At 53.4% G+C, this 23,224-nt stretch overlaps 9 protein-coding genes across 11 annotated transcripts; 6 read left to right on the top strand and 3 right to left on the bottom strand.

Moving 5' to 3' along the window:
- Window positions 1–181: 181 nt before the first annotated feature.
- On the top strand, window positions 182–4,042 carry PPTG_03929 (hypothetical protein). Its single transcript, XM_008897716.1, has 4 exons — window positions 182–418; window positions 519–704; window positions 811–2,907; window positions 2,987–4,042. Exons 1-4 carry the CDS (start codon window positions 320–322, stop codon window positions 3,653–3,655), a joined length of 3,051 nt encoding a protein of 1,016 aa, XP_008895964.1. The 5' UTR covers window positions 182–319; the 3' UTR covers window positions 3,656–4,042.
- Window positions 4,043–4,755: 713 nt separating this feature from the next.
- On the bottom strand, window positions 4,756–10,711 carry PPTG_03927 (hypothetical protein). The gene is made up of 2 exons (XM_008897714.1): window positions 9,609–10,711; window positions 4,756–9,514 (listed from the first exon to the last, which is right to left on the bottom strand). The coding sequence occupies exon 1, from the start codon at window positions 10,477–10,479 to the stop codon at window positions 9,631–9,633; it is 849 nt and encodes a 282-aa protein (XP_008895962.1). The 5' UTR covers window positions 10,480–10,711; the 3' UTR covers window positions 4,756–9,514; window positions 9,609–9,630.
- PPTG_03928 (hypothetical protein) lies at window positions 4,827–9,617 on the top strand. Its single transcript, XM_008897715.1, has one exon. The coding sequence runs from the start codon at window positions 5,072–5,074 to the stop codon at window positions 9,524–9,526; it is 4,455 nt and encodes a 1,484-aa protein (XP_008895963.1). The 5' UTR covers window positions 4,827–5,071; the 3' UTR covers window positions 9,527–9,617.
- On the top strand, window positions 10,626–12,972 carry PPTG_03926 (aspartate-tRNA(Asn) ligase). The gene is made up of 2 exons (XM_008897713.1): window positions 10,626–10,845; window positions 10,914–12,972. Exons 1-2 carry the CDS (start codon window positions 10,676–10,678, stop codon window positions 12,286–12,288), a joined length of 1,545 nt encoding a protein of 514 aa, XP_008895961.1. The 5' UTR covers window positions 10,626–10,675; the 3' UTR covers window positions 12,289–12,972.
- Window positions 12,137–14,202, bottom strand: PPTG_03925 (hypothetical protein). Its single transcript, XM_008897712.1, has 4 exons — window positions 12,971–14,202; window positions 12,820–12,903; window positions 12,604–12,753; window positions 12,137–12,531 (listed from the first exon to the last, which is right to left on the bottom strand). Exons 1-4 carry the CDS (start codon window positions 13,451–13,453, stop codon window positions 12,433–12,435), a joined length of 816 nt encoding a protein of 271 aa, XP_008895960.1. The 5' UTR covers window positions 13,454–14,202; the 3' UTR covers window positions 12,137–12,432.
- On the top strand, window positions 13,260–14,779 carry PPTG_03924 (hypothetical protein). Its single transcript, XM_008897711.1, has one exon. It carries the CDS (start codon window positions 13,557–13,559, stop codon window positions 14,625–14,627), a length of 1,071 nt encoding a protein of 356 aa, XP_008895959.1. The 5' UTR covers window positions 13,260–13,556; the 3' UTR covers window positions 14,628–14,779.
- A 302-nt stretch (window positions 14,780–15,081) lies between these two features.
- Window positions 15,082–18,322, top strand: PPTG_03923 (hypothetical protein). Of its 3 annotated transcripts, XM_008897708.1 has the most exons (6): window positions 15,082–15,663; window positions 15,770–15,873; window positions 16,054–16,714; window positions 16,774–16,847; window positions 16,919–17,080; window positions 17,155–18,322. In XM_008897708.1, the coding sequence occupies exons 1-6, from the start codon at window positions 15,129–15,131 to the stop codon at window positions 17,641–17,643; spliced, it is 2,025 nt and encodes a 674-aa protein (XP_008895956.1). In that variant the 5' UTR covers window positions 15,082–15,128; the 3' UTR covers window positions 17,644–18,322. The 3 variants fall into 3 exon arrangements, with proteins under 3 accessions (XP_008895956.1, XP_008895958.1, XP_008895957.1); XM_008897710.1 differs by having other exon boundaries at window positions 16,919–18,322; XM_008897709.1 differs by having other exon boundaries at window positions 15,082–15,873.
- On the bottom strand, window positions 17,641–21,163 carry PPTG_03922 (hypothetical protein). Its single transcript, XM_008897707.1, has 6 exons — window positions 20,870–21,163; window positions 20,226–20,777; window positions 19,780–20,136; window positions 19,589–19,719; window positions 18,255–19,520; window positions 17,641–18,189 (listed from the first exon to the last, which is right to left on the bottom strand). The coding sequence occupies exons 1-6, from the start codon at window positions 21,073–21,075 to the stop codon at window positions 17,711–17,713; spliced, it is 2,991 nt and encodes a 996-aa protein (XP_008895955.1). The 5' UTR covers window positions 21,076–21,163; the 3' UTR covers window positions 17,641–17,710.
- PPTG_03921 (hypothetical protein) lies at window positions 21,161–23,183 on the top strand. The gene is made up of 6 exons (XM_008897706.1): window positions 21,161–21,751; window positions 21,821–21,853; window positions 21,921–22,040; window positions 22,112–22,300; window positions 22,380–22,574; window positions 22,649–23,183. The coding sequence occupies exons 1-6, from the start codon at window positions 21,182–21,184 to the stop codon at window positions 22,952–22,954; spliced, it is 1,413 nt and encodes a 470-aa protein (XP_008895954.1). The 5' UTR covers window positions 21,161–21,181; the 3' UTR covers window positions 22,955–23,183.
- Window positions 23,184–23,224: the final 41 nt, after the last annotated feature.

Raw genomic sequence — 23,224 nt, 5'->3', positions numbered from 1 at the left:
ATCGTGTGAGCGCGCGTGCGAGTTAGGGGAAAAGCAAGAAACGGAAGACAAGCAGCCCGCGGGATCACTCAGCCGTTTCAGCATAAATAACCTCTTCCTGTTTGTAGTTTTTGAGGTTTTATTGAAGGAGATCTTTGGGCCCGCGGGACCGGGTAAGATCAATTGGGGGGCACCAACAACCCATACATTTTGTTTGGCTCGGAAGGGGACCATCACTCTTTTGGAAACCAACCGCGCACGCCCCCCGCCGCCCCGCATCCTCCGAGAAGCTCGCCCCGAGCTCCCCGCCCCTCTCGACCGCAGAAAACACATCAGAAACATGAGCAAGCGCGAATACTTCCTGCAGAAGGGTCTGCAGATGCAGCGCCTGGACGAACAGATCTCCTCCGCCCCCAGCGGCGGAAACGCCTCGCGCGAAGTAAGATGCCGCCCTTCCTTGGCTTATACGTGGCTTAGACGCTACATTAATACGATGATGCTAACGTTGCTTCTCTTTCTACCCGCCATTTATGGCACAGGTTGCCAAATACCGCGAGCTGTGCCCTCCCGCCACCCCAGACATTCAGATCCAGAAGCTGATTGCCCAGTGCAAGGGCGATGCGCAACGAATGGAGAACGCCATCAGTGAGCTGTGGGAAGACTACCGTGGCAACGACCAGGACGCCTGGGCCACTGTGTCCAAGAAAAGCACGAAGAAGAAACAGGTGCGTCAGTTTGCCATCTCTGTCTAATGGCAAATTGCTGTACTAACAGTCGGTTGTGTGTTGCATTTGTCTTATTATTTTGTTCTTCGTGTTGCTACCAATGCAGGAGCAAACACACTCCTCATCGCAGCGCTCCTATTCGAAGACACAGCACCAACAGGACGACGCTGATGCGCCACAGGATGGCGACGCACAGGGCCCCAGGTCGTTGGAGCGATTCTCGACTCGAGGCCGTGGTAGCATGAGAGGCCGAGGCATGGCCTCCTCGCGGGGTGGTCGGGGAGGCCGTGGCGGCCGTGGTCGTGGTGGCGCTGTTGTGGCCACAGGCAGCACGCGCGGACCTCGCAACGGAGACAATGAAGAAGAGAGCCCGGAGAACGACAGCAATTCTACTGACAGCTCCACGCCGTCCAATGATACTCGCGGGCAGCCGTCCTCTAAAACGGCGAAGGACTCGAAGAGAGACCGTAGTGCAAAAACTACCACTAAAACGACCACTACGCAGCCTGCTGCTCAGGTGCCTCCTGTAGTTTACCCCGTGCTGACTGGCGCTTGGACGAAGAAGCTGAACGTTACCGGCGTCACCTCAAAGCCTAAGCCTGTAGAACCCGCCCCCACATCTGCGCCTGCACCCACACCTGCACCTGCATCAGCGCCCAAGACTGCGGAAAAACCGACTGCTCCTGTTACAGAAACAGAGACTGCTGCTGCTACTGCGACACCGGAGGCCCCCAAGACTACCAGCCCGAAGAAGACTCAGCAGGAAAAGAAGAGTAAGAAGACACAGAAATTCAGCACTACTGATGCAGTTGAAGAAGCTACTGTAGTTGTCGACAAGACCGAGACTGTGAAGATTGTGGAGAAGGTGGCCAGCCCTAAGGCATCGCCGAAGAAGACGATGGAGAAGAAGACAAAGACCGTGGATACGACTGTGGAGACCACTTCGTCGAACATTGCTGCCGGATGGGGTGCCCTGGATGTAGCAACCTCGACTATGACCGAGTGGTCTTCGTCTGCCCCTGCCACTGAGCCAAAGAAGGCGTCGACCCCAAATGCATGGGGACGTGGCAGCCCTGTCCTCTCTCCTCCTGCTAGCAAGGAAGCCGCCTCCACCCCCAAGTCGCCGGTTGCTGAAGCAAGACCGACAGTTGTTCCAGGCTCTCCTAAGGACATTGATGCACCTCGCTCGGCTGGATCAGCGTCGACTAGTCCTCGGCCATATCTCAAGATGGGCAAATGGGACAGTGCTGCAACGCCGAATCTGTCGCTTCAGTTTGGAAGCTTTTCGCTGAATGGCGTGGACACGCTTGAGCCTTCGTCAGAGGTTGGCTGGGGATCGACGACCACGACGACTACGACGTCCAACTCGAACAGTGGTGGCAAGACTATCACTAAAACTACCACGACTCAGAGTGCTTGGGGCACCTCCACGAAACCCGCTTCACCCAAGAAGACGCTGTCTCCTGACCGCAGTGAGCAGCAGCAGCAGCGCGCACAGGAAGTAACTACCACGAAGGCTACTACCTCGGCACCCCCCGGACTTTCGGTGGACTCGGGCCGTGTGACGCCTACCACGGGGCAGTCTCCGCGGTACGCGCCTTCGGCTCCGTCTCCGGCGTCTCTACCTAAGCCCGATGAGGTCAAGCGTGGCACACCCACGCGCGCCCAGGGAGGTCCGTTCCAAGCTCAGGGAGGAGCTGGGGGTCAGACTAACAAGATGAACATTGGCTACGGCACGGGTCTGTACCAGGCGTCGTATGGCCAATACTCAATGGATCTTGGTCGTCCCGCTGCCACATCAACGCCCAGTCAGCTTCCCGCTGGATCCGGAACCCCGAAGAGCGCTGGCGCTCGCGGCGGTGCTGCAGCTCAAGTCGCGACCCAGTCTCCGTCGCGTGGACAGCAGCCCGTGGCTCAAATGCAGCAGATTCCTCTGCAACAACAGGCACAGCAGCAACAGCAGCAGGTCCAACAGCAATCTCAGCAGAAGCAGGTCCAGCAGCAACAGACTCAGCAGCCTCAGCAAAACCAGCAGAACCAGACTCAGCAACAATCGGCGGCCCAGATGCATCAGCAGGCCCAGGCCGGCATGCAGCAGGGCTACCACTATGCTCCGCCTCCCCCGCCTGGCATGGCGCTGCCATACAACCCGTACAACTACGCTGGCTATTACCAGGGCTACGGATACTACCAGAACCCGCAGGTGAGTTTCTTGTCATACGCTTACAGGTCTGACGTGAATTTAGTACTCACGATGTATCTTTCTTGTTGTTACTTAACAGTTTGCTCAGTACAGCCCGCGTACCCAGTACCCTCCGCGCGGCAACATGCCGTATGGAGTTGAGGGCCCCGTGCCGGGCTTCTCGAACCCGCCGAACATGCCTTACCAGGACCAGCACATGATGGCTCAGCAGCACGAGTATGCTGGAGCTGTTCCCCAGGGCTTCGGTGAGATCAACGCCGCATACATGCAGCAGGCGCCGATGCAGCAACAGGGTGGCCACCACGGCCACCACGGTCATCAGAGTGGCCCACAGGGACACGGCAAGGGAGGCTCAGGCTCTGGTGCCGGCGGATCCGGCTCGCAGCAGTCACACGGCCAGCGCGGCAACGCGAGCATGCAGGGTTACCAGAACGCTGGAGGCCGTGACCACGTGTCACCGCCGGTACCTAACGCGTCGGCGGCCATGACTGGTTCGTACGGCCAGCACTATGGCTGGGCAGGTAACTACGGCGCGCAGCCAGTGGGCGGATGGGGGGGTCACATGATGCCGCAGGGCTACCAACAGTCTCCGTCGCAGCAGCAGCAGGTCCCTCAGCAGCAGCAGCAACAGCAGCAGCAGCAGCAGCCTAGCGCGCACCAGCAGAGCTACCACCAGTACGGCAATGGCGGCGCCCAGGCTGGCAATAACGCGAATGACGTGAACCAGGCGCGCTGGAGCAGCTCGTAAGGCCCATACGCATTCTGCGCCCCGGCCGGCCGACTGCAGACGGGAAGGAACCGTGTGTCGTGCGACCTATCGCCACCATATTCTTAGCTAGGTATTGCAGAACGGATGTTTGGCATCTCCGCTGCGCCAGTAGCGGCGCAGTCAAGGAGGAGGGAGGACGAGATAATGATACGAGTTGAAGTTGTATGACTAAAAGACGAAGCGTTCATCGGTTATCAGTTCATCCAGTAGCTTGTGGTGGCATTCTGCGAGCATCGCTAAAGAAAATATCGGTAGTGACTGCGAAATAGTGTCGGAAGTTCCAATTTGGAACTACATACCACGAAAGCACTAGCGATGCTCTGCCGCATCATCCTGTACATGTTCATTGTGGTTTCCTCAATAGCCATTCAAGATCCAAGCGCAAAAGCTCCATCCCGCGCTCCGTAGTGCAATGCCAAGTTCGTGGCGGCGGAATATTTCATTGTTGTCACAGCCACGTTCTCGAAACGGCGACCTTGGAGAAGAAGGATCAGGAGAACAGTGCCCTTAAGTCAAGTTTAGCTGTGAAGTTGTCGTTGCTCGCGATCCAATCTCGCTGGCACAGACCAGTTGCTTGTCGCTCGATTGACTCAATTTGAGAGCTTGATACACGTACCACTCCCACGCCAGCATGGACAAGCGCTGAGGATCCCCAAGCAACTTTAGTGAAGTCCTCAATGCAGTTACTGCAGGCAGAGGCTTCGATAGCTCAGCTGCAGACGGCAGCACACACAATTTTGGTCCTCGGGCGTTACGCTAGCATAGCGCTTCCAAAGGGCGCAGAGGTCGGAAAAAAGGCGTGAAGAGAGCAGCCGCGCTGCAAACTTGTCGGCCTCCTTCAAGCAGTGAAAATGAGTGCGAATTAGGGACCCATGCGCGAGTAAGTGACATCACTGCAATGGACAGCGGCTCGTTCGGTTGTGTCTGCCCTGCAACTTGCAGTGCACATACGAGCGGACGGCTGGGACATCTAGGCGCCTTTTTGCCTACAACTGCTCACTTGATTTGAATATGCTGCCGAAATGAAGGCGATGAGAAATTTCAGTGGCCTTTCAAGATCGGGCAGCGCACGCAACGATTGGCTAATTAAACGGTGCAACTGGATTTCTATTGGCGAAAAATGTCCTGATATTCGCGCATCCTAATTTGGCCAACGGCAACTGAGAGAGCCGCAAATGGAGCCGCCACTCTCACTCGATGGCCCACTATAGCTTCTCCCCGATAAGACATAAAGCACGCAAGCAGTGGCAAGGAACCAGCAAGATCGCTCTCAACGACCACTGGTCTCTGCGTACCTAGCGACAGATAAAGATCGGAAACGGACGGTGACCACCGCGTCCTCCCCTCTTGCTTCAGAATCCAAACTCGGAGTAACCAGAACCCCCTCGCCTCTTAATGGACGTGGGCGCGCGCGTATGGGTCGCCGACCCGGCGGATGAAAGCGTGTGGCTTGCAGCACGAGTGATCGAGGTGCGTCAGGCAGCCGTGAATGTCGAGCTCGAGAACCAACGCGAAGAAAAACCGGCGACGTCGCGCTTCAATCATCGCGGCTCATACGATGACGACGATGCTGAATCCAGACGTCGAGATGTGGCTTTGACATTCGCGTCCTCAGGCGAATGCATCAACGTGCTGCCGCGCAACATGCCACGCGAGCAAGACCAGCGCGATCTAGTGGCGCTCCCGCACCTACACGAGGCCTCGATCCTCAATGCTCTGCGACTGCGCTACGAGCGGCACGCCATTTACACACACATCGGGGACATCCTCATCTCCATCAACCCCTTCCAGGACCTCCCGCAACTCTATGGTGACGAAATACTGCGAGGATACGCGTACGACCACAACTCGCAGTTCGGCGACCGCGTCACGTCCACAGACCCGAGAGAGCCGCATCTGTTTGCTGTCGCTCGTGCAGCCTACATTGACATCGTGCAGAACGGCCGTAGTCAGTCTATCCTCATCAGCGGCGAGAGCGGTGCAGGCAAGACCGAAGCCACTAAGATTATCATGACGTACTTCGCTGTCCATTGCGGCACTGGTAACAACAACCTGACAAATTCAGAATCCATTTCACCCCCAGCGTCACCGTCCCGTACGACGATTGAAGAGCAAGTTCTGCAGTCCAACCCCATTCTGGAGGCCTTCGGTAATGCTCGTACAGTGCGAAACGACAACAGTTCACGGTTCGGCAAGTTCATCGAGTTGCGCTTCCGCGACGAACGCCGGAGACTCGCAGGCGCCCGTATCCGAACGTACCTGTTGGAGAAGATCCGAGTGATCAAACAAGCTCCTCATGAACGCAACTTTCACATTTTCTATGAGCTGCTCAGTGCAGACAACAATTGCGTGAGTAAAGAGCAGAAGCAGGTGCTGGCGCTGAGTGGCGGGCCGCAAAGCTTCCGTCTGCTGAATCAGAGTTTGTGCTCTAAGCGACGCGACGGCGTCAAGGATGGCGTGCAGTTCCGTGCGACCAAGCGAGCCATGCAGCAGCTTGGCATGAGCGAAGGTGAGATCGGCGGAGTGTTGGAGATCGTGGCTGCTGTGTTGCATATGGGCAATGTGGACTTTGAACAAATACCGCACAAGGGAGATGATACCGTGTTCGCTGACGAAGCACGTGTGATGAGTTCGACGACTGGTGCTTTCGACCACTTTACAAAGGCTGCCGAGCTACTTGGGGTGTCCACTGAAGCGCTAGATCATGCTCTGACCAAGCGCTGGCTGCATGCATCCAACGAAACGTTGGTTGTGGGAGTTGACGTGGCCCATGCACGCAACACTCGCAATGCATTAACCATGGAGTGTTACAGACTTCTATTTGAATGGCTTGTAGCCCGGGTCAATAACAAACTTCAACGACAGGCTAGTGCTCCATGGGGTGACGACGAAAGTGACGTGGATGACGAGGAAGACGCGACTGATTTCATCGGTCTGCTGGATATCTTTGGTTTTGAAGATATGGCGGAAAACTCCTTCGAGCAGCTCTGCATCAACTATGCCAATGAGGCACTGCAACATCAGTTCAACCAGTACATTTTCGAGGAGGAACAGCGATTGTATCGTGATGAAGGGATCCGTTGGAGCTTTGTCGATTTCCCTAATAACCGCGCTTGTCTCGAGTTGTTTGAGCACCGGCCAATTGGTATTTTCTCGCTGACGGACCAAGAGTGCGTCTTCCCTCAAGGCACTGACCGTGCTCTCGTGGCTAAGTATTACCTGGAATTTGAGAAGAAGAACTCGCACCCTCACTTTCGCTCAGCTCCGCTGATCCAGCGCACGACACAGTTTGTAGTGGCTCATTATGCTGGCTGCGTGACGTATACTATCGATGGATTCCTTGCGAAAAACAAGGATTCTTTCTGCGAGAGTGCCGCTCAGTTGTTGGCAGGGTCGTCCAACCCTCTAATCCAGGCTCTTGCTGCAGGATCGAATGATGAGGATGCCAATGGAGATAGTGAGCTGGATGGTTTCGGAGGTCGGACACGTCGACGTGCCAAGTCAGCTATTGCAGCGGTTAGTGTGGGGACGCAGTTCAAGATCCAACTGAATGAGTTATTGAGCACTGTCCGTGCCACAACGCCTCGATATGTGCGCTGCATCAAGCCGAACGACTCCCATGTGGGCTCGTTGTTCCAAAGCACTCGCGTTGTGGAGCAGCTACGCAGTGGTGGTGTTCTTGAAGCTGTGAGAGTGGCCCGTGCCGGGTTCCCTGTGCGTCTCACACACAAGCAATTCCTCGGACGGTATCGTCGTGTACTGCTCTCACTTTATAAGTGGGGAGACAATGACTTTGAAAGGAAGCACAGAAACTGGAGCGAACTTGACTTGTGTCTACACCAGCTTACTCAAGTTCTTCTTGCTGATAATGAAGAGATTGAAGATGTGAATGAAGACGAACTGGATCGTCAGATGCGCTGTGGTGTCAGTCTCGGCAAGACCCGCGTCTTTTTCCGTCGCAAGCCGTACGAAAAGCTGGAAAATGTGCGCGTAGCTGTCCGCCAACGTGCCAGCCTAGTCCTCCAAAGACACGTTAGAGGATTCGTGGCCCGCCGTAGCTATCAACACCTTCGTCAAGCCACGATCACCATGCAAGCGCGTGTGCGAGGACGTCGTGCCTACAGGCACGTGTGCTGGATGCGTGCGATGCAACAAGCTCGAGTGCTCCAGTCGAGAATGCGCCAGCTATGTGCGCGAAGCAGGTTCCTCCGTGCGCGTGCAGGAGTGCTGGCAGTGCAGTGTCGCTTCCGATGTCGTCGTGCTGTACGAGTGGTGCAGACACGTCGTGAGGCTCGTGCAGTGACACGTATCGCCACAGCTTGGCGTCGATCGTCTGCTCAACGGAAGTACCGCAAGTTGTGTAGTGCCACGCTGGCGCTTCAATGCGCGGTGCGAATTCGTACCGCCAAGCAAGTATTGAAGGTACTGCGTGAGGAGAGCAGGAACGTGGCCAAGCTGAAGGAAGACAACGCGCAGCTCAAGGACGAGCTGGCTGAGTTACGTCGACAAATGCAGGTCTTGGTGGCTCAGAGTGCCAGTAAAGAGCGTCAACAGCAGCCGTTCCCTTTGTTCAAGACTGCAGAAGATCCTGCACGCAAATCTCCGCACAAGGCTGTTCTGTTCTCATCGGAGAATGATAATGGCCCTGCAGAAGACGATAGCAACCAACGCGACTGCGAGAACCAATTGGAGCTTGAGCTTTCGGACGATCTTGTGAGAATGGATACCGGTGGGAACCCCAACGCAGCCGATGGTCGTGATGTAGGCTGCGTTGTCGATCTGTCGTTCAGCCAGCAGAAGCCCAAACTGCAGACGCCCAACTCACGTCGGACTCGCCAATTCAGGTTACCACCTACTCTTGAACCGGCGAATGAAGATGCAGAGCAAGAAGAGAAGACGCCACCTGCATCACCCCGTGGTTCTCGCTCCCGTGAACGACGTCAGAGCTTGGATCTGTGGCGGCAGCAGGAGGCGGAGGCGCAAAAAGAAGTCTGCCAACTGCGTGAAGAAATCCGGGAGGCTGCTGCTGATGAGCCCTCGCCAGAACGCCAGCAGCAGCAAGAAATTGCTCTTCAGAAGCTTGTTGCATCACAGATCAAGCGAAAAACGATGCAATTGCAACTGCAGCTGCCTGAGTTCGAGTTGAAAGTGGATAACAATGTCATCGATGCTGGTCCAGCCTCGTGCATTAGTCACCCGCGTCGTTCTCGCGCCGTTGATAGCCCACTTCGGGTTCCTGCGCCTTTGACCTCGTGTGGTCGACAAGGTCCTTCCCGCTGGAACTTTGCAGCACCCCACAGCATGACGCACGCTACCAGCGGTCGAACACCCGCCTACTTTGACAGTCCGAACTGCGACAATCGCTCCGTAGAGGGCGACGATGAAGGCAGCCACCCGATGCCCAGGCGCTCAGCATCCGCTGGACTGTACCGTACGCGGTCATCGAATTCTTCTTCATGCTATGCGCCATCGGTGACAGTTCGCCCTGGAGTCGTAGTCCCTCGCTTCGCTAAAGCTCCGACCTGTTTCGAGTGCGACTGTACATTTAACCTTCTCGTTCGTCGCCATCACTGCCGTCAATGCGGCAACTCGTTCTGTTACGAGCACTCGACTCGTCAGCTAGCACTTCCTCACTTGGGCTACATGGCGGCCCAGCGTGTGTGCGATACGTGCTTCGAGGATCATATGCAAGCCATGACGTCGCTCAAGTTGCCGTCGTTCGTGCGCAACCCGACGGACGAGCTGTCATCATTCGCCAGCTCTCCACGAGGTTTGGAGAGCAATCACAGCGACTGTGGCTTTGACAGTCCAACGGAGGTAGCAGCCCGCGTCACTCCGCTGCGTACATAATTCTTTGTTAGTAGCCGATAGGGTAGAAAAATATCTATAAACTGTTCCAAGAGATAATACATGTAAATGGGATGCATTATACCTTGTGGTTCTATTAGTCCTCATCACGCGGACTTCTTCTTCTTGCCTTTCGCCTTGGGTTTGGGAGCCTCTTTAGGCTTCAACGGAGCAAAAGTCATACGATGGATCTCACATGGTCCATGCTTGGCGATGGCAGCTACGTGGCCTCGCGTCGGGTATCCCTTGTGTTGTGCGAGTCCGTACTGCGGGAACTTTTCGTCGTATTCGCGCATAAGGCGGTCTCGCGTGACCTTGGCGATGATGGAAGCCGCTGCGATACTGTAGACCTTGGAGTCTCCTTTAATAACTGCCTCAGCTGGCAGTTCAAGTGTTGGTGGAAGCTTGTTGCCGTCCACGAGCACGAACGTCTTATCCTTCTGCTGTAGTCGCTCTGCCACCTCATTCACCGACTTTGTCATGGACTCCAGAGATGCCTGTAGAATGTTGATCTCATCGATCCGCTGTGCGCTGTTCACGTGCACAGCGTACGTGATACTCGGGTGGGTGGTCAGCAGTTCGAACAGTGCCTCGCGCTGCGGCTCCAAAATCTTTTTGCTATCGTCCACGCCTGGAATCGTCACGTCCAGCGGCACATGGCACGCAGCCGCTACCACAGGTCCGACTAGAGGCCCCCGACCAGCTTCATCCACGCCAATGACAGTCGTGTAGCCCTTGGCTTCGTAGCGAGTCTCAAAAATCCGGGAGAGCGTCGATGGCGACAAGATTTGCTTGCTTTTAGCCGGTTTCTTCGGCTTCGGGGTGCGTTTGGCACGCACAGAGACGGAGGTCACGGTGGTGATGGTCTCGATCTGCGCTAAAGCCTTGTTGAGACGCGGCGAGCGGCGAGGTGCAGCCGCAGCGACCTTCACAGTGCGCTTGATGCTCTTTCGCATTTTTCTCGTGGACTGCAGCGAATGAGCGGTATTTTACCCAATCGTGTCTTTTTGACTGCGACAAGTGGATGACGATTGGCGGATATGCGGTACCTCACCTCTGTTCAAGAGAATATTGGATCATGTTTCCCCTCTGTAGCGCACGTTGCTGCTTGGCTCGCAGCGTCACAATCCGATTGACCCAAAGCAAGTCAAAATGGCTGACGCGACGCCCGCCCCCGCCCCTAAGAAGCTTACCAAGAAGGAGCTGCGCATCCTTGAGCGCCAGAAAGCGGCTGCTGCTGCCGCTGGCCCCACGCTCACTGACACATACGGTGAGCTACCGCTCATCCAGTCGCAGGAGCGCCCCAAGAAAGACTACAAGTCGTACGTAGCTAGCAATCGTGTTTTCCCGTACAGTTGAACGGGTCTGACTGTGTCTTGCAATGCTGCAGCGTCAAGGACCTGAACCCGGAACTGCAGGGCGAGAGTTTCTGGGTGCGTGGCCACCTGCAGGCCGTGCGCGCCAAGTCGAAGATCGCCTTCATTACGCTGCGCGAGCAGACGGCCACGATCCAGGCCATTCTGCACGAGAGTGACAAGGTCTCGCGTCCCATGATTAAGTTCGCGGCCGGTGTGCCCAAGGAGTCCGTCGTTGACGTGTTCGTCACGCTCACTGTGCCCGACAGCCCCGTACTCAGCACCACGCAGAAGGACGTGGAGCTCAACGTTGAGAAGTTCTTTGTGGTCAGCAAGGCTCTGCCGGAGTTGCCCTTCCAGGTGGAGGATGCTGCCCGTCCCGACGCTCTCGTCAAGGCCGAGGGGTCCACCTACGTGAACGTGGGTCTGGAGACTCGCCTCAACACGCGTCCGCTTGACCTGCGTACACCTGCCAACCAGTGCATCATGCGTATCCAGGCTGCGGTGGGCCAGCTGTTCCGTGAATTCCTCATCCAGCGCGACTTCGTTGAGATTCACACGCCCAAACTCGTGGGTGGCGCCTCGGAGAGCGGCGCCAACTGCTTCACGCTCAAGTACTTCGACCAGGACGCAGCTCTGGCCCAGAGTCCGCAGACGTACAAGCAGATGGCTTGTGCCGTTGCTGGCCTCGAGCGCGTGTTTGAGATCGGTCCCGTCTTCCGTGCCGAGAACTCGAACACGCACCGTCACATGTGCGAGTTTGTGGGTCTTGATCTGGAGATGACTATTAAGGAGCACTACCACGAGGTGCTCGAGGTGTTCTCGGACCTGTTCATCTACATCTTCGATGGCCTCAAGGAGCGCTACGCCAAGGAATTGGCGATTATCAACGAGCAGTACCCGTTCGAGCCGCTCAAGTACAATAAGCCTTCGCTCATCATCAGCTTCGAGGAAGGTGTGAAGATGCTGAAGGAGGCTGGCGCCGAGCAGGAGCCTGAAGACGATCTGAGCACGGAGAACGAGAAGTGGCTGGGCCGCCTCGTCAAGGAGAAGTACGACACCGACTTCTACATTCTCGACAAGTTCCCGCTGGCTGTGCGTCCGTTCTACACGATGCCGGACCCGAAGGACAAGCGTTGGAGCAACTCGTACGACATGATGATCCGTGGCGAGGAGATCGTCTCTGGTGCTCAGCGTGTGCACGACCCCAAGCTGCTTATGCAGCGCATGGACGAGTTGGGTGTGCCTCAGGAATCTATGCGCAACTACATCGACTCGTTCCGTCTAGGCGCTCTGCCCCACGGTGGTGGTGGCATTGGCCTGGAGCGTGTGGTCATGCTGTACCTGGGCCTGGGCAACATCCGTAAGGCCTCCATGTTCCCGCGTGACCCGAAGCGGTTGTTCCCGTAAGCGTCTCATCGGTAGAATCGCGTTGTCGACTCAATGTGTCCGCTGCATCTCGGGTTTGTCGTGGGTTTTTCATTGAATAAGGAGTATGCAAGAACCAAGACAAATTGACACAAAACGATGTTCTAAGAATCGCTTACCTGACTCTTATTGATGATGCCGAGACATCTTTTGCTGACGTTGTTCATGTGTGTCATCCTCGTGGTTGATGCCATATTTGGTGGAGTCTTCTGCTTCGTCATCGCTCTGTCACAAGGACACACAAAAATCGAGTTTGTTACACATTTTCGAGTGTAGTGGTTCTTTTGATTCACGCACATCCGTATACTCGTCTCCTAACAGCGAAACCTTGACTGCACTTTTCTTTGATGTTGGTTGAGGGTTCTCGTCGCGCAAGAAGCAATAGTAGGCGTGAAGCGCGTGCGAGGCATCTAAAAATCGGAACTTTTTGTTGTCGCCGAGCTTGACCTATCAATACAAAGCGTACAACTTCTTAGCAAGGCCACGTTGATACACAACTGCTTGGCCTCGTACCTTCAGCATAACTTCCAGTTGCGGATGACCCCGCACCTTGTTAGCTGTAGCCTCTATAATCGCGTGCAGCTTCTTGGTCTTTGGCTTTACAAATACAATATTAATGCACTTCAACGTGCTGGAATAACTATCAGCACGATCAGCTTCTTACCATTACTAGTTGTTCTGGCACCTCCCACAGCGGATCGAATGCTTCTCCATCACTCTCCTCGTCACTTTCGTCTTCTGCGTATTGGTACGGAAACTTGTTCTCCGTCGCAAACGTCTCCTCTGACGGCGGGAACTCGACTGCGTAGTCTCCGAAGCGCAGGCGATGCAGTATCTGCTGCTCTGTTTCCTCTTCACCTTCACCAGCTCCTTCGACTTTTAGCTCTGGCATTCTACCTCCGGGCTCTACTCGCTTTCTCTTCTTTAGCTGCCGGAACAGACTCCGGTCCTCCAACAGATTCCTCGCGTCGAAGCGATCCACGCGCAGGTCGCCGTCGCTCTCCCCACGCCATGGAATCAGGTGCGACTCCTGATGAAGCTTCCACGCCGTCTCCGGTTCATCGAAAATCTGACAGCTGTAGCCACGCACTCCCAGCGAGAGCACGTCACCACCACTAGAGGTGTCGTCAACCTGCTCCTCGGCCATTATGATCGGCAACACGGTGATTTGCTATAAACACTCGATAACTGTATTGCTCTTCAACTGTGTGCTCTTTAACCGCTTGGATTCCATAACTGGTTGATCGAGCATGAGAGAGCTGCACCACAGCGGCAGCCACAGGCGATCGCGCAGCCACAGCCCGCGTCGAAGACATGAAAGACATAGTCGGAGCCGTAGCAGAAGCAGGAGTGCGAGTCGCTCGACCTCTGCGAAACACAGTCACCACCACCGGCGTAAGCATAGACCCCATGAAAAGCATGACAAGGCGGAAGGGGCCGAGAAACAGAAGCTCGAAAACCGGGAGGAGGTAGAGCACAGATCGCGTATGTGGACGGTAGTGGACTCGGATGATGGTAGCAGCAGCCCCAAGGAAAAGGAGGACAGGAAGAGTAGACACGACAGCAGACACGGGCACCACCACCGCCACTCCAGACGTCGGTCTCGCTCGCGTTCTTCATCGTCGGAATCTTCGTCGGACTCGGAATCTGGTAGCTCCGACAGATCGGATGACGAGCGATCTCGGCGGAAACGGAAACACAAGCGCAGCAGCTTGCGGAAGGACAGGAAGCGGCATAAGAAGGATAAGAAGAAAAGCAAAAAGAGCAAGAAGGTCAGCAAAAAACACGCTGTGAACCAGGACGAATATGGCAAGTACGGTATCTTGCGCGAGTCAGACTTCCACAGCAAGAGTGTGTCGTTCCAGGCGTGGCTGCGCGACGTCAAGAAGATGGGCGAGTTCAACGGACCCAAATGGGAGGCCATGGAGCTCTTTAAAGAGTACATGGAAGACTACAATACGTGCACGTTGCCTCACGAAAAATACTACGATATTGAAAAGTACGAGATGAAGCGCTACCACAAGCAGCAGCGCAAGGCATACGCGAAGCAAAAGGATACGTCCGACAAGACTTTAATGGATACTCTGGCCGATGAAGACCGTGTGCGGCGCGAGCGCCAGGCAGCACGCGAGAAGAAGGAGCAGGAGGAATTCCGTCTCGTACTGCAGCTCATGGATAAGGACAAGATCGAAGCCATGCGCGAACAGGAACGCCTGCGGTCGCAGATGCAGATGTTCTACAAGTCCGGCAACGTGGAAGAGGCTCGCCGTCTCGAGCAGATCCTCAACAAGGTGGACGAGGATCCACGGTTCAAGCGCTGAGAATTGGCTCCAGGATACGTGATTCTGTAGCTGAATGGTGCGTCGATAGGCCTACAGCTTTGAGATGCAGCGATTACTTGCTGTCGAAGTTGAAGTTGTAACTCATAGTGCAGTATCATTTTTTTTTTGCCTTGATGAATGACATTGCAGTGGATTGCACCAGTATCCAGGCGCAGTAGTGGATGCTGTAAGTGACGATGCTGGTAATTTGAGCACCATCAACTTCTGATTCACGGCATGTTACTTTGTGCCTGTACCAGTTGTTGCAGACTGCTGCTCCACTTCTGAGCTCGATTTGCTTGAAGTCACTTCAGAAATGCGTTCTACCTGTATCCTTTCTCAGTCGTTTGGACGGTCTTCCGTGGACGAAGGTCCCCGATTGTTCACCGCTCACCTGTCGAGCACCTGAGCAGTTCGACAGGATTCACCTCACTTGTGCGATACGCCTGGTACAGATAATCAGGTCTGAACGTATAGATTTTTCAAATAAAGTGGCTCTAAATGATCGCACTTTTCTTATCACATAACTTCATCGCAGTGTCGAAAAGTGTCAACACTGCGCAAGACGACATGGAGCTCTCCGCTCTGCGGAGCCTGGCGTCGGCCTTCTCACCCAGCTCGTCCGTGTCCTCCTCCAGCAGCCGCGAGAGTCGCACTAGTCGCCACCGTCGTGATCACCGGCACGGATCTCGTCACGCAACTGAAGACAACGTGGAGGACGAACGCGACGACGCGTATCATCGCCACCGCAAAAATAGACGGCGAAGCTTTGAGCAGCAGCACCACCGGCACCGCCACCACACAGGCTCGAGCCTCACGGACAAGAGCATGAGCTCTTCTCACCGCAGCAGGAAGGAAAGTGACGAGGAGTCACTAGCCAGCACGTGCGACGAACGACCGCGACTTAATTTGCCACTTGATAAGGAATTTCTACCATTAGAGAGCCCCACGCAGGACGAAAAGGAGCAGGAACAAGTGCGCGACCAAGTCATCTGCATGATCTTCGACTTGCCCGAGTCCACGCAGTTCTACCAAGGTAGGTTAGTCACAGAAAGTGAAGGCTCTGAAGCGGCTGCAGTTGGACTGCAACTGCGTGGTGGACAGACGTGCTAACGGGGTGTCGCTGCTTGTTGCTATCGCAGACTTTTCGTGTGCCATCGCATCTACGCTGGCTATGCACGGACGAATGTATCCGACGAGCTCGCATGTGTGCTTCTACTCGAACGTGTTTGGCCGCGAGAGAAAGGTCAGATAGTTAGAGAGGGTGGACCTTCAAGGATACACCCAAGTGTATTCTCTTGGGGTTGCAGCTCGGCTTTGCTTATGTGCAATGCTCGACGCTGAGCTTTTCCGGCTCCCGAACGTGGTGTCGCAAACGATTGTACCAATGCTGAGTCTTACTGTTTGCTGTTGTTGCTGTCTGTAGATTCTGATCCCGTACGAGTCCATTCGCGAAATTGAAAAGACGACGACGATGATGTTTCAACATGCGATCCGCCTCGCCACGTTTGATAAGGACGAGTACACGTTCACGAGCTTTTGGGGCAACAACCGCGATACCTGCTATGATCTTATTGTTAAGACACGTGACCGAGTGCTGCGTGAACTACGCCCCACTGCAGTAAACTCGTCGGAATCGCATTACCCGGCGCTGCCGACGTCTCCTGTCTCTGGAGAATCACAGTCACCCGTTGCGTCACCTCCACCTTCACAAGGCAGCAAAACAGAAGAAGAGGAAGAAGAGGGCGAGAAGGAAGAAGCTGCCGTTTCTGACCATGACGACGCTGTAGTTGCTGATAATGATAATGCCGATGCAGAAGATGAAGAGACCGACGCTGATGACCAGACAGCTCCTGTAACTCCGCGCCGACGCAGTGTGGTCTCGGATGTGGATACGATCGCACCGAAGGATATTTCGATGACACAGATTCTTGAGGAGGTCTTCCCTGTATCGGTTGACACTTTCATGGAGCTCTTTTATCTGGACAACGCACCGTTTGGACTGGACAAGTTCAATGAACAGACTGGGTCAACTGAAATGTCGATAAACCCGTGGATGACTCCGTTAGAAGACGAGAAGTCTTTTGGTGAGTTGTAGAGTTGCAACTGGTGTACTAAAGATCGCTAACCTGTTGATTCATGGCAGGCATGACGCGTTCGCTGCAATTCCGAGTGCCTGTCGATGCTCCCATCGGCCCAAAATCGTCACAGGTTGATGTGGTAAGTCTCAACTCTCGTAACATACAATAGTTTGGACTCTTTCCTAATTTATGGTAACTTAATATTACCAGCTTCAGTGCCTGAAAGAAAATGATCATGGCGTGCGGGTCGTCGAGAGCTCGACCCGTCTTGTGGATATCCCTTACGGTGACTATTTCAGCGTGGAGGATCGATGGACTATCGTGCCACGGTCATCAAACCCCAACGCCTGCAAAGTATTTATTGAGTTGAAGGTACGTCTTGGTTACATAGTACTTTGTATGACGTTGCCGAGGATATCGTGCTGAACTGAGTGCCTTCCCGTTAGGTGGTTTTTGGTAAATCCACGTTTTGGAAGAAAACAATCGAGACTCGTGCCATCAGTGACAACCGAGCTAAGTGGGAGAAATGGGTTAGGATGGCCAAGGAGTTCCTTGACACAAGAGGAGTCAATGAAGAAGCTCCGGAGAGCCCTCCTACATCAAGCAGTTCTTCCGAGATTGTGCAAGACGCTGTCAGAAAGGATCGTGGACCGATAATGAGACGTCGAAGCCGAAGCCGAAGCCGAAGCCGAAGCAAGCCAAGCCACCGACACCGAAGCTCCACCGCCGTTGTGATGCCAGCTGGAGGAGTCCGCACAGCTCCAGTTAAAGTGTTTCCGTGGGTTTTGGTCTTGCTTCTGGTGTTTGTCATCTTGCGTCTGCAAATGACGCTGTCAAGAATCGAGCAGTCCTTGCTGGTGAACACTGAGTTGGTGGGCGATCTCCAGAGAAAGATTGCTGACCTTCAGCCTGGAGCTTGTCCGGTGACATCGTAGCTTTTGCTTCACCATTCCGCCATTATTTTACACTTTAAACTAGAAACTGAGACTTTTACGGTTTTGTTTATTGATCTGACGTTTTAACTGTGGCAGTAGTGTCAAACCACATCGTGTGAAAGTTGACACGCTTCTGCAATTCTTGAAGCAACCGGATAGCGTGGAGGTCTGTATTGCGCTGCATCGAGCGGCGAATTGAAGCGGCCTTGGTATTTTGATTCTGCTGCCCCTGCATGATAACTTTTGCTTTGGTCATTTGCTGTTGACTGGCGAGAATTTCTTGACGCGTCGAGCGCAACACACTGTGCAGTGCTCGAAGGTGGGAATGTTCGAGCGGATTGCGCATCACATATACGTCTGGCGGTAAATTTGCGACCATCCTGCTCAACTCGTACAGCACTAATTCGCGAGATTTCACGTTTAGATCCACCAGCGAAAACGTTGGGCGAATGGCAAAAGCTGCGGAAGTGGGTATCCCGAAACTCGGCTTTGCAAACAAAGAGCTCAGATTTGATCCGGATGAGATGAACAGCAATCGCTCTTGGTCTGAATAGTAAGTCAGTTAGATGAATGACAGTATCAGGATTTACTAGCAAGACAAGCACACATACCTTTGGTCCAAACACCGTCATTGCATTTCGTTGGTGTCTCGCGACCGATACTTAACACGTCGCCGGGATAAACCTTGACTGGTGCAACAGCAAGTGCAGACTCACTTGGTCGCCAATCGAGAGTCATTTGTTCTTCTCGAGATGCACTCCAATGGAGCCACAACATCATCTCTAACGGCTTCCGTTCTCGAAGAAAAGAAAACGTTGGTGCAAACTGAATCTCCAACTGAAATCGAGCTCTCCCTGCTGCGCTATCAGCCGCAGGTGAGAAAGTAGGAACCACTGAGCACGTACATTTCCATCCCTCTGCGGATACCCCCCTTGGCGCGGTCAATACAACAAACGTGTCGTCGAGTCTTACGTCAGATAGATTCTTGAGGTAGGCTTCAGCATAGATAAGTGACGACGACGGTATGTATTCGAGCAAACGAAATTGTTCCAGTGCTACTTGCAGCCCAAACTTGCACTCATCCATTGAAGAACCCGAAGCGTGCTCCACTGCCTTACCTTTCACAGCGTTTCTGGGGATTGTAGTAACATTTGGAGCACTGACAATTGTTTCCATATCGACAAGCTCTATGGATTCTGAAGGGAGGTTGCCAGTTTCTTGACCTGATATGAGTGGCGTCAAGAGTGAGTGCTCTTTGCCTTGATTTGCTCTTATCTGTTGCTTTTGCCACTGTCGCGCGATAAGCTGGTTAAGCTGACGAGCCAGCGAATATTTATCTCCCACGATCACTTGTAAGCGTTTCAACTCCAGTAACCCATTGTTTAGACGTGCGGACAATGAGCTTACAAGCTTCCCAAGCAGCGCCTGCGAAGCAGCTAAATTGCTAGCCGGGTCATCGCTCTCGTCATCAAACAGGTTCACGTCACGCGACGAAGCCTTTTGGGTGCGTTCAATGTAGTGAAATGGCTCTGATTTAGAACGAGAAGGATCGCTCTTCCCACCGCTTTTCTCGTTGTTACGAGAGCGCTTACGGGAACGTGAGCCGTGCTTGGACTTACTGTCTTCACGTAGCCGCAGCCGATGGCACGATAGCTTCACCTCAGTCGCGGATGGTTTCTGTGCGATGAGAACACTGCGCTTGACAAGCTGTCCGTCATCAACAGATTTATCGGCGTCCAGCTCATTTCCAACTCTGTAGTTACTCGATTCAATTACCCCACAGACGTCATTCAGGAGAAGAACTTGGGGTGATTCCGATGCATCAGCGTGAATGCCATCAAAGTTTCCGGTATATGCGTGACCTACGTGATTAAAAGCTATCACACGGCGATACAAAGTCAGTTATCAATTCTAGAAACGTAGCATAATAGCCGAGAAAACTTACAGAGAAGAAGATCCATGGAGACGTTTTGTACGTTGCTGGAAAAGCTCAGCATAAAGAAAGATCGTTTTGCATCATCACACCGCACACAAAGTACGTGATGCTGGTTCACGGTATCCTCACATAGAACGCATCTGACACACACGACACGTGTTAGCAACCTCAACTGAGGTAAAACGTAAGCCCAAACGTACATTTCAGCTGGTCGAGTAGGTAGCACGTAGGAAGCGAGCAGGATGCCGTTTTCGTGCACATATATCGTATTAGTGGTGGTTCCAATCACCACTAACGTCGATACACCAATATCCGTTCGAGAAGATCGAGTTGTATTTGGGCCATTATCCCACGACGAGATTGCAGTTGTCTCACTGAAAGCCGAAGCTGTAAAATCCCACTCACCCATTTCAGAAATGAAGCAACAGCACGTAACTTGCTCTGGGCTCAACGTAATATCACTGAATCTGCTTAGGTAATGACACTGCGAGGTTGCCTTGTTGATCCCATCTCGTCCTTCATCGTCTAAATCCAGGATACTCCAATTGTGAATTCCACTAGCCACAATGGCGAGATACACGATACACCAATTAGGATCAAGGTACATTGGATAAACGATTCACTCATCGTTGCGATAAAAGCTTACCTGTCCTCAGAAGATGATCTCGTAGCATGTATTAGCATATGTGGCCTGGTAGAGTAAGTTTCAGTCACGTACACACAAGACACCAGATCAAAAGGCGTTGCAGCATCGCCATCCATACGATGAAACACGTCCACTTGCTCCAGCCAAACGTAAAATCCAAAGTCACCACCCTCGAGTGTTCGCCTTCGCAGTTTCAACACCGTCGCCACTTGCGAATAGTGATGGAAGAGCAACACATAAGGTCCGTCCGTCAGGAAATATTGTCGAGAATTGGAATCGTGTCTAGATGCTTTATCATCACTCGCTCCGACATGTGTTGGAATTTCCACCATGTTCAGTATCTTGAAACCAATCTCACCGTCACTCTCCGTTTCGTATAAAACGCAGAAGAATAAACGATCTTCAGCTCTGGGTGGTACTAGGTCATCATTTGAAGCAGATGTCTCCTTTTCCTCCGCGGACCGTCGGCGTTTGCGAGAGGCTGGTGAACTGTCAATTGTTAATTCCGTATCATTCTTTCTTGAAGCGTGAAAGACCAGCACCGGGTAGCGACTGCAACGCGCAACAAGCAGAACCAATACAAAAAGTTAGTCGCAGCAGTTTTGGGGCGTATTTCCAGGTTCGATACAAGACGTGGAACATACACGGCAAGCTCAGTATCCTCCACTTCTTTGGCGGCCACAAGACGTGCATTTACTGGAAGAGCAGCGGTTCTATCGGCTTCGACACTGCAAGGATGCAGCGACACCTTCTTCTCCTTGGCGTCGACGGTTAAGCGCTGGATCTGCAGCTTTCCGAGCTCACAGCGTACGAGGAAGAGCGCGTCACCCCACGCCAGCAGCTTACCCATGTTACAGGTTGTAACTTACAGCAATCATCCGCGTAACATTTTTAGAGGGGTTACGCAAGCGGGTTACCGTGTAACCGTTACACTGCTCACTTCAAAGTGCACAACTATGCCAACTACAAACGTGCTGCTGGCGGTGGTACTGTCGCCATTATGGCTCAGCCTCGCAGTGATATGGGGTATTCTGGGGTTACTGTTCACGATGCCGGTGAGGCGGGTGGCTGTATCCGCCCCTGCGCTGCTGTGGGTATCCTGGACGCTTGATCTTTGGGGGTCGCGGGTGCTCCCTGTCCAAGTTCCGATCGTTGCGACGGTGTGTGTGACGTTGAGTCTGGTCCTACCCAAGAACCCATTGCTGCATCTGTCCGCCGGGGTGCTTCTAGTGCAGTACATTGTATACTGCGCTCTGGACTTGTCGATTTGGTTCTCGACACTTGTCTGCTTCGTGCCGGTCTGGGGTTCCATGAGTCGTCTGCGACTGTGGCTGCCAGCGGACGAGAATGTGCTGCATACGGTTGAGCACCAGATTTACAAGAGTTTCTTGGGAGACGGGTTTTCATTGAGCACGGTGGCTGGGCTGGGGACAGTGCATGTGCCGTATACTGGAGAAGAGACCAAGAAGCCTCGGACACTTGTGCTGGTCCATGGATACGGCGCAGGAAATGCATTTTGGGCGGCGGTAATTCAAGTTTTCTTTGTATCTTAACTTAGTAGTCGGCTTGGTCTAACGTTATGGTGGTGTACGCAGAACTTGCGAGATTTAGCAAACGCGTTTGATGTTGTAAGTGTAACCTTGTGGCGATTAATTTTTGACGGAGCTCTCTAACGATACCATTAATGTCGTGCAGTATGTCGTGGAGTGGAAAGGAATCGGACGATCGTTACGTCCTGTTTTCAAGCCTAAAAGCGCGGCCGAAGCCGATGCATTTTTCGTGGAGTCACTAGAGGAGTGGCGGGAGGAACTAAAGGTGAGATCGCATTTAGATACGCTGTCGTGATGATTGCCGAGTAAAGTTTTATGTGGCTTGGTATCTTTCAGCTTGACAGGTTCATTCTCTGCGGACACTCAATGGGAGCACTATACGGAATATACTATGCCGCCAAGTATCCCAAGACGCTAGAGCACGTGATCTTAGTTTCACCTGCTGGCGTCCATGCAACAACACTGACCCATTCAGAGCTTCCACTGAGTCGCCGAATTGCTTATGCACTACATTTGACCCCAATGGTGCGTGGACGGAGCCAGTCGCTTGCAAACATGTCAGTTGCTTCTTAACAGTGTGTAAATTACTCTTGTTGTTGTGCAGTCGGCGGCTCGTGGAATGGGTCCCCTCGGACCACGTTTGGTCCACTGGATGGTGAAGAAGCGCGTTTCGTGGACTCCGCCAAGCAATGCAATCCGTATGGGCGAGTTGGATTTTGAGCTTTTCGCAAGATACTGTTACCACAATTGGGCCTTAAAGGCATCCGGTGACATTGCTGTGCACACACATTTGCACCCGGTAAGTCGGTCACGTTTATTGTTGGTATCTCCCTTTCCGAAATGATTTTTCTGAATGTTGCACTGCTTCTTTAGGGAGCTGCTGCGCGGGGAAAGCCACTTTCCGAGATCATCGTGCCGGAGAAGTGGACGTTGCCTGTGACTTTTATGTATGGCGGTGGACCAGACTGGATGCCGAAAGAGCACGGTGAAGCTGTGGTGGAGCGTCTTCAGAACGCCAATCGATATGCCAGCTTCCGCGTTGTCCCGTTATCGGGGCATCAAGTGTTCATGGATAACCCAAGCGCCTTCAACCGTGTTCTCATTGCGGCGGTGCACGACTGGGAACTCGCCAGCCACGATAAGGCCACTATGAGCCAAGGACTCGCCTCCGCTCGCTAGTCCAATCTGTAAGCAAGATTACGGGCCATTGAAGACGGCTCGTTATCTTCTTCACAGAAGGTTCTTCCGCTTTACAATGCCTATAAATCGTTTCGTAGTTGAAAAGCTAGGAGTTAATTCGATGTAGCCTGGATTTTGAAGTGTTGGTGAACGTGGACCATTAATACTATACAAGTAGACCTAGGAGAGTCTCCAATGGAGACAATTGCATGTTCCTGATTGCTTGAGCTATAACCAGCGGCCACAAACTGATTACGCGGCCATTCGACA

This window comes from Phytophthora parasitica (assembly GCF_000247585.1).
Source record: "Phytophthora parasitica INRA-310 unplaced genomic scaffold supercont2.6, whole genome shotgun sequence".
In the NCBI taxonomy this organism is placed as follows: Eukaryota; Oomycota; class Peronosporomycetes; order Peronosporales; family Peronosporaceae; genus Phytophthora; species Phytophthora nicotianae.
This window is presented reverse-complemented; position numbering and strand designations above follow the sequence as displayed.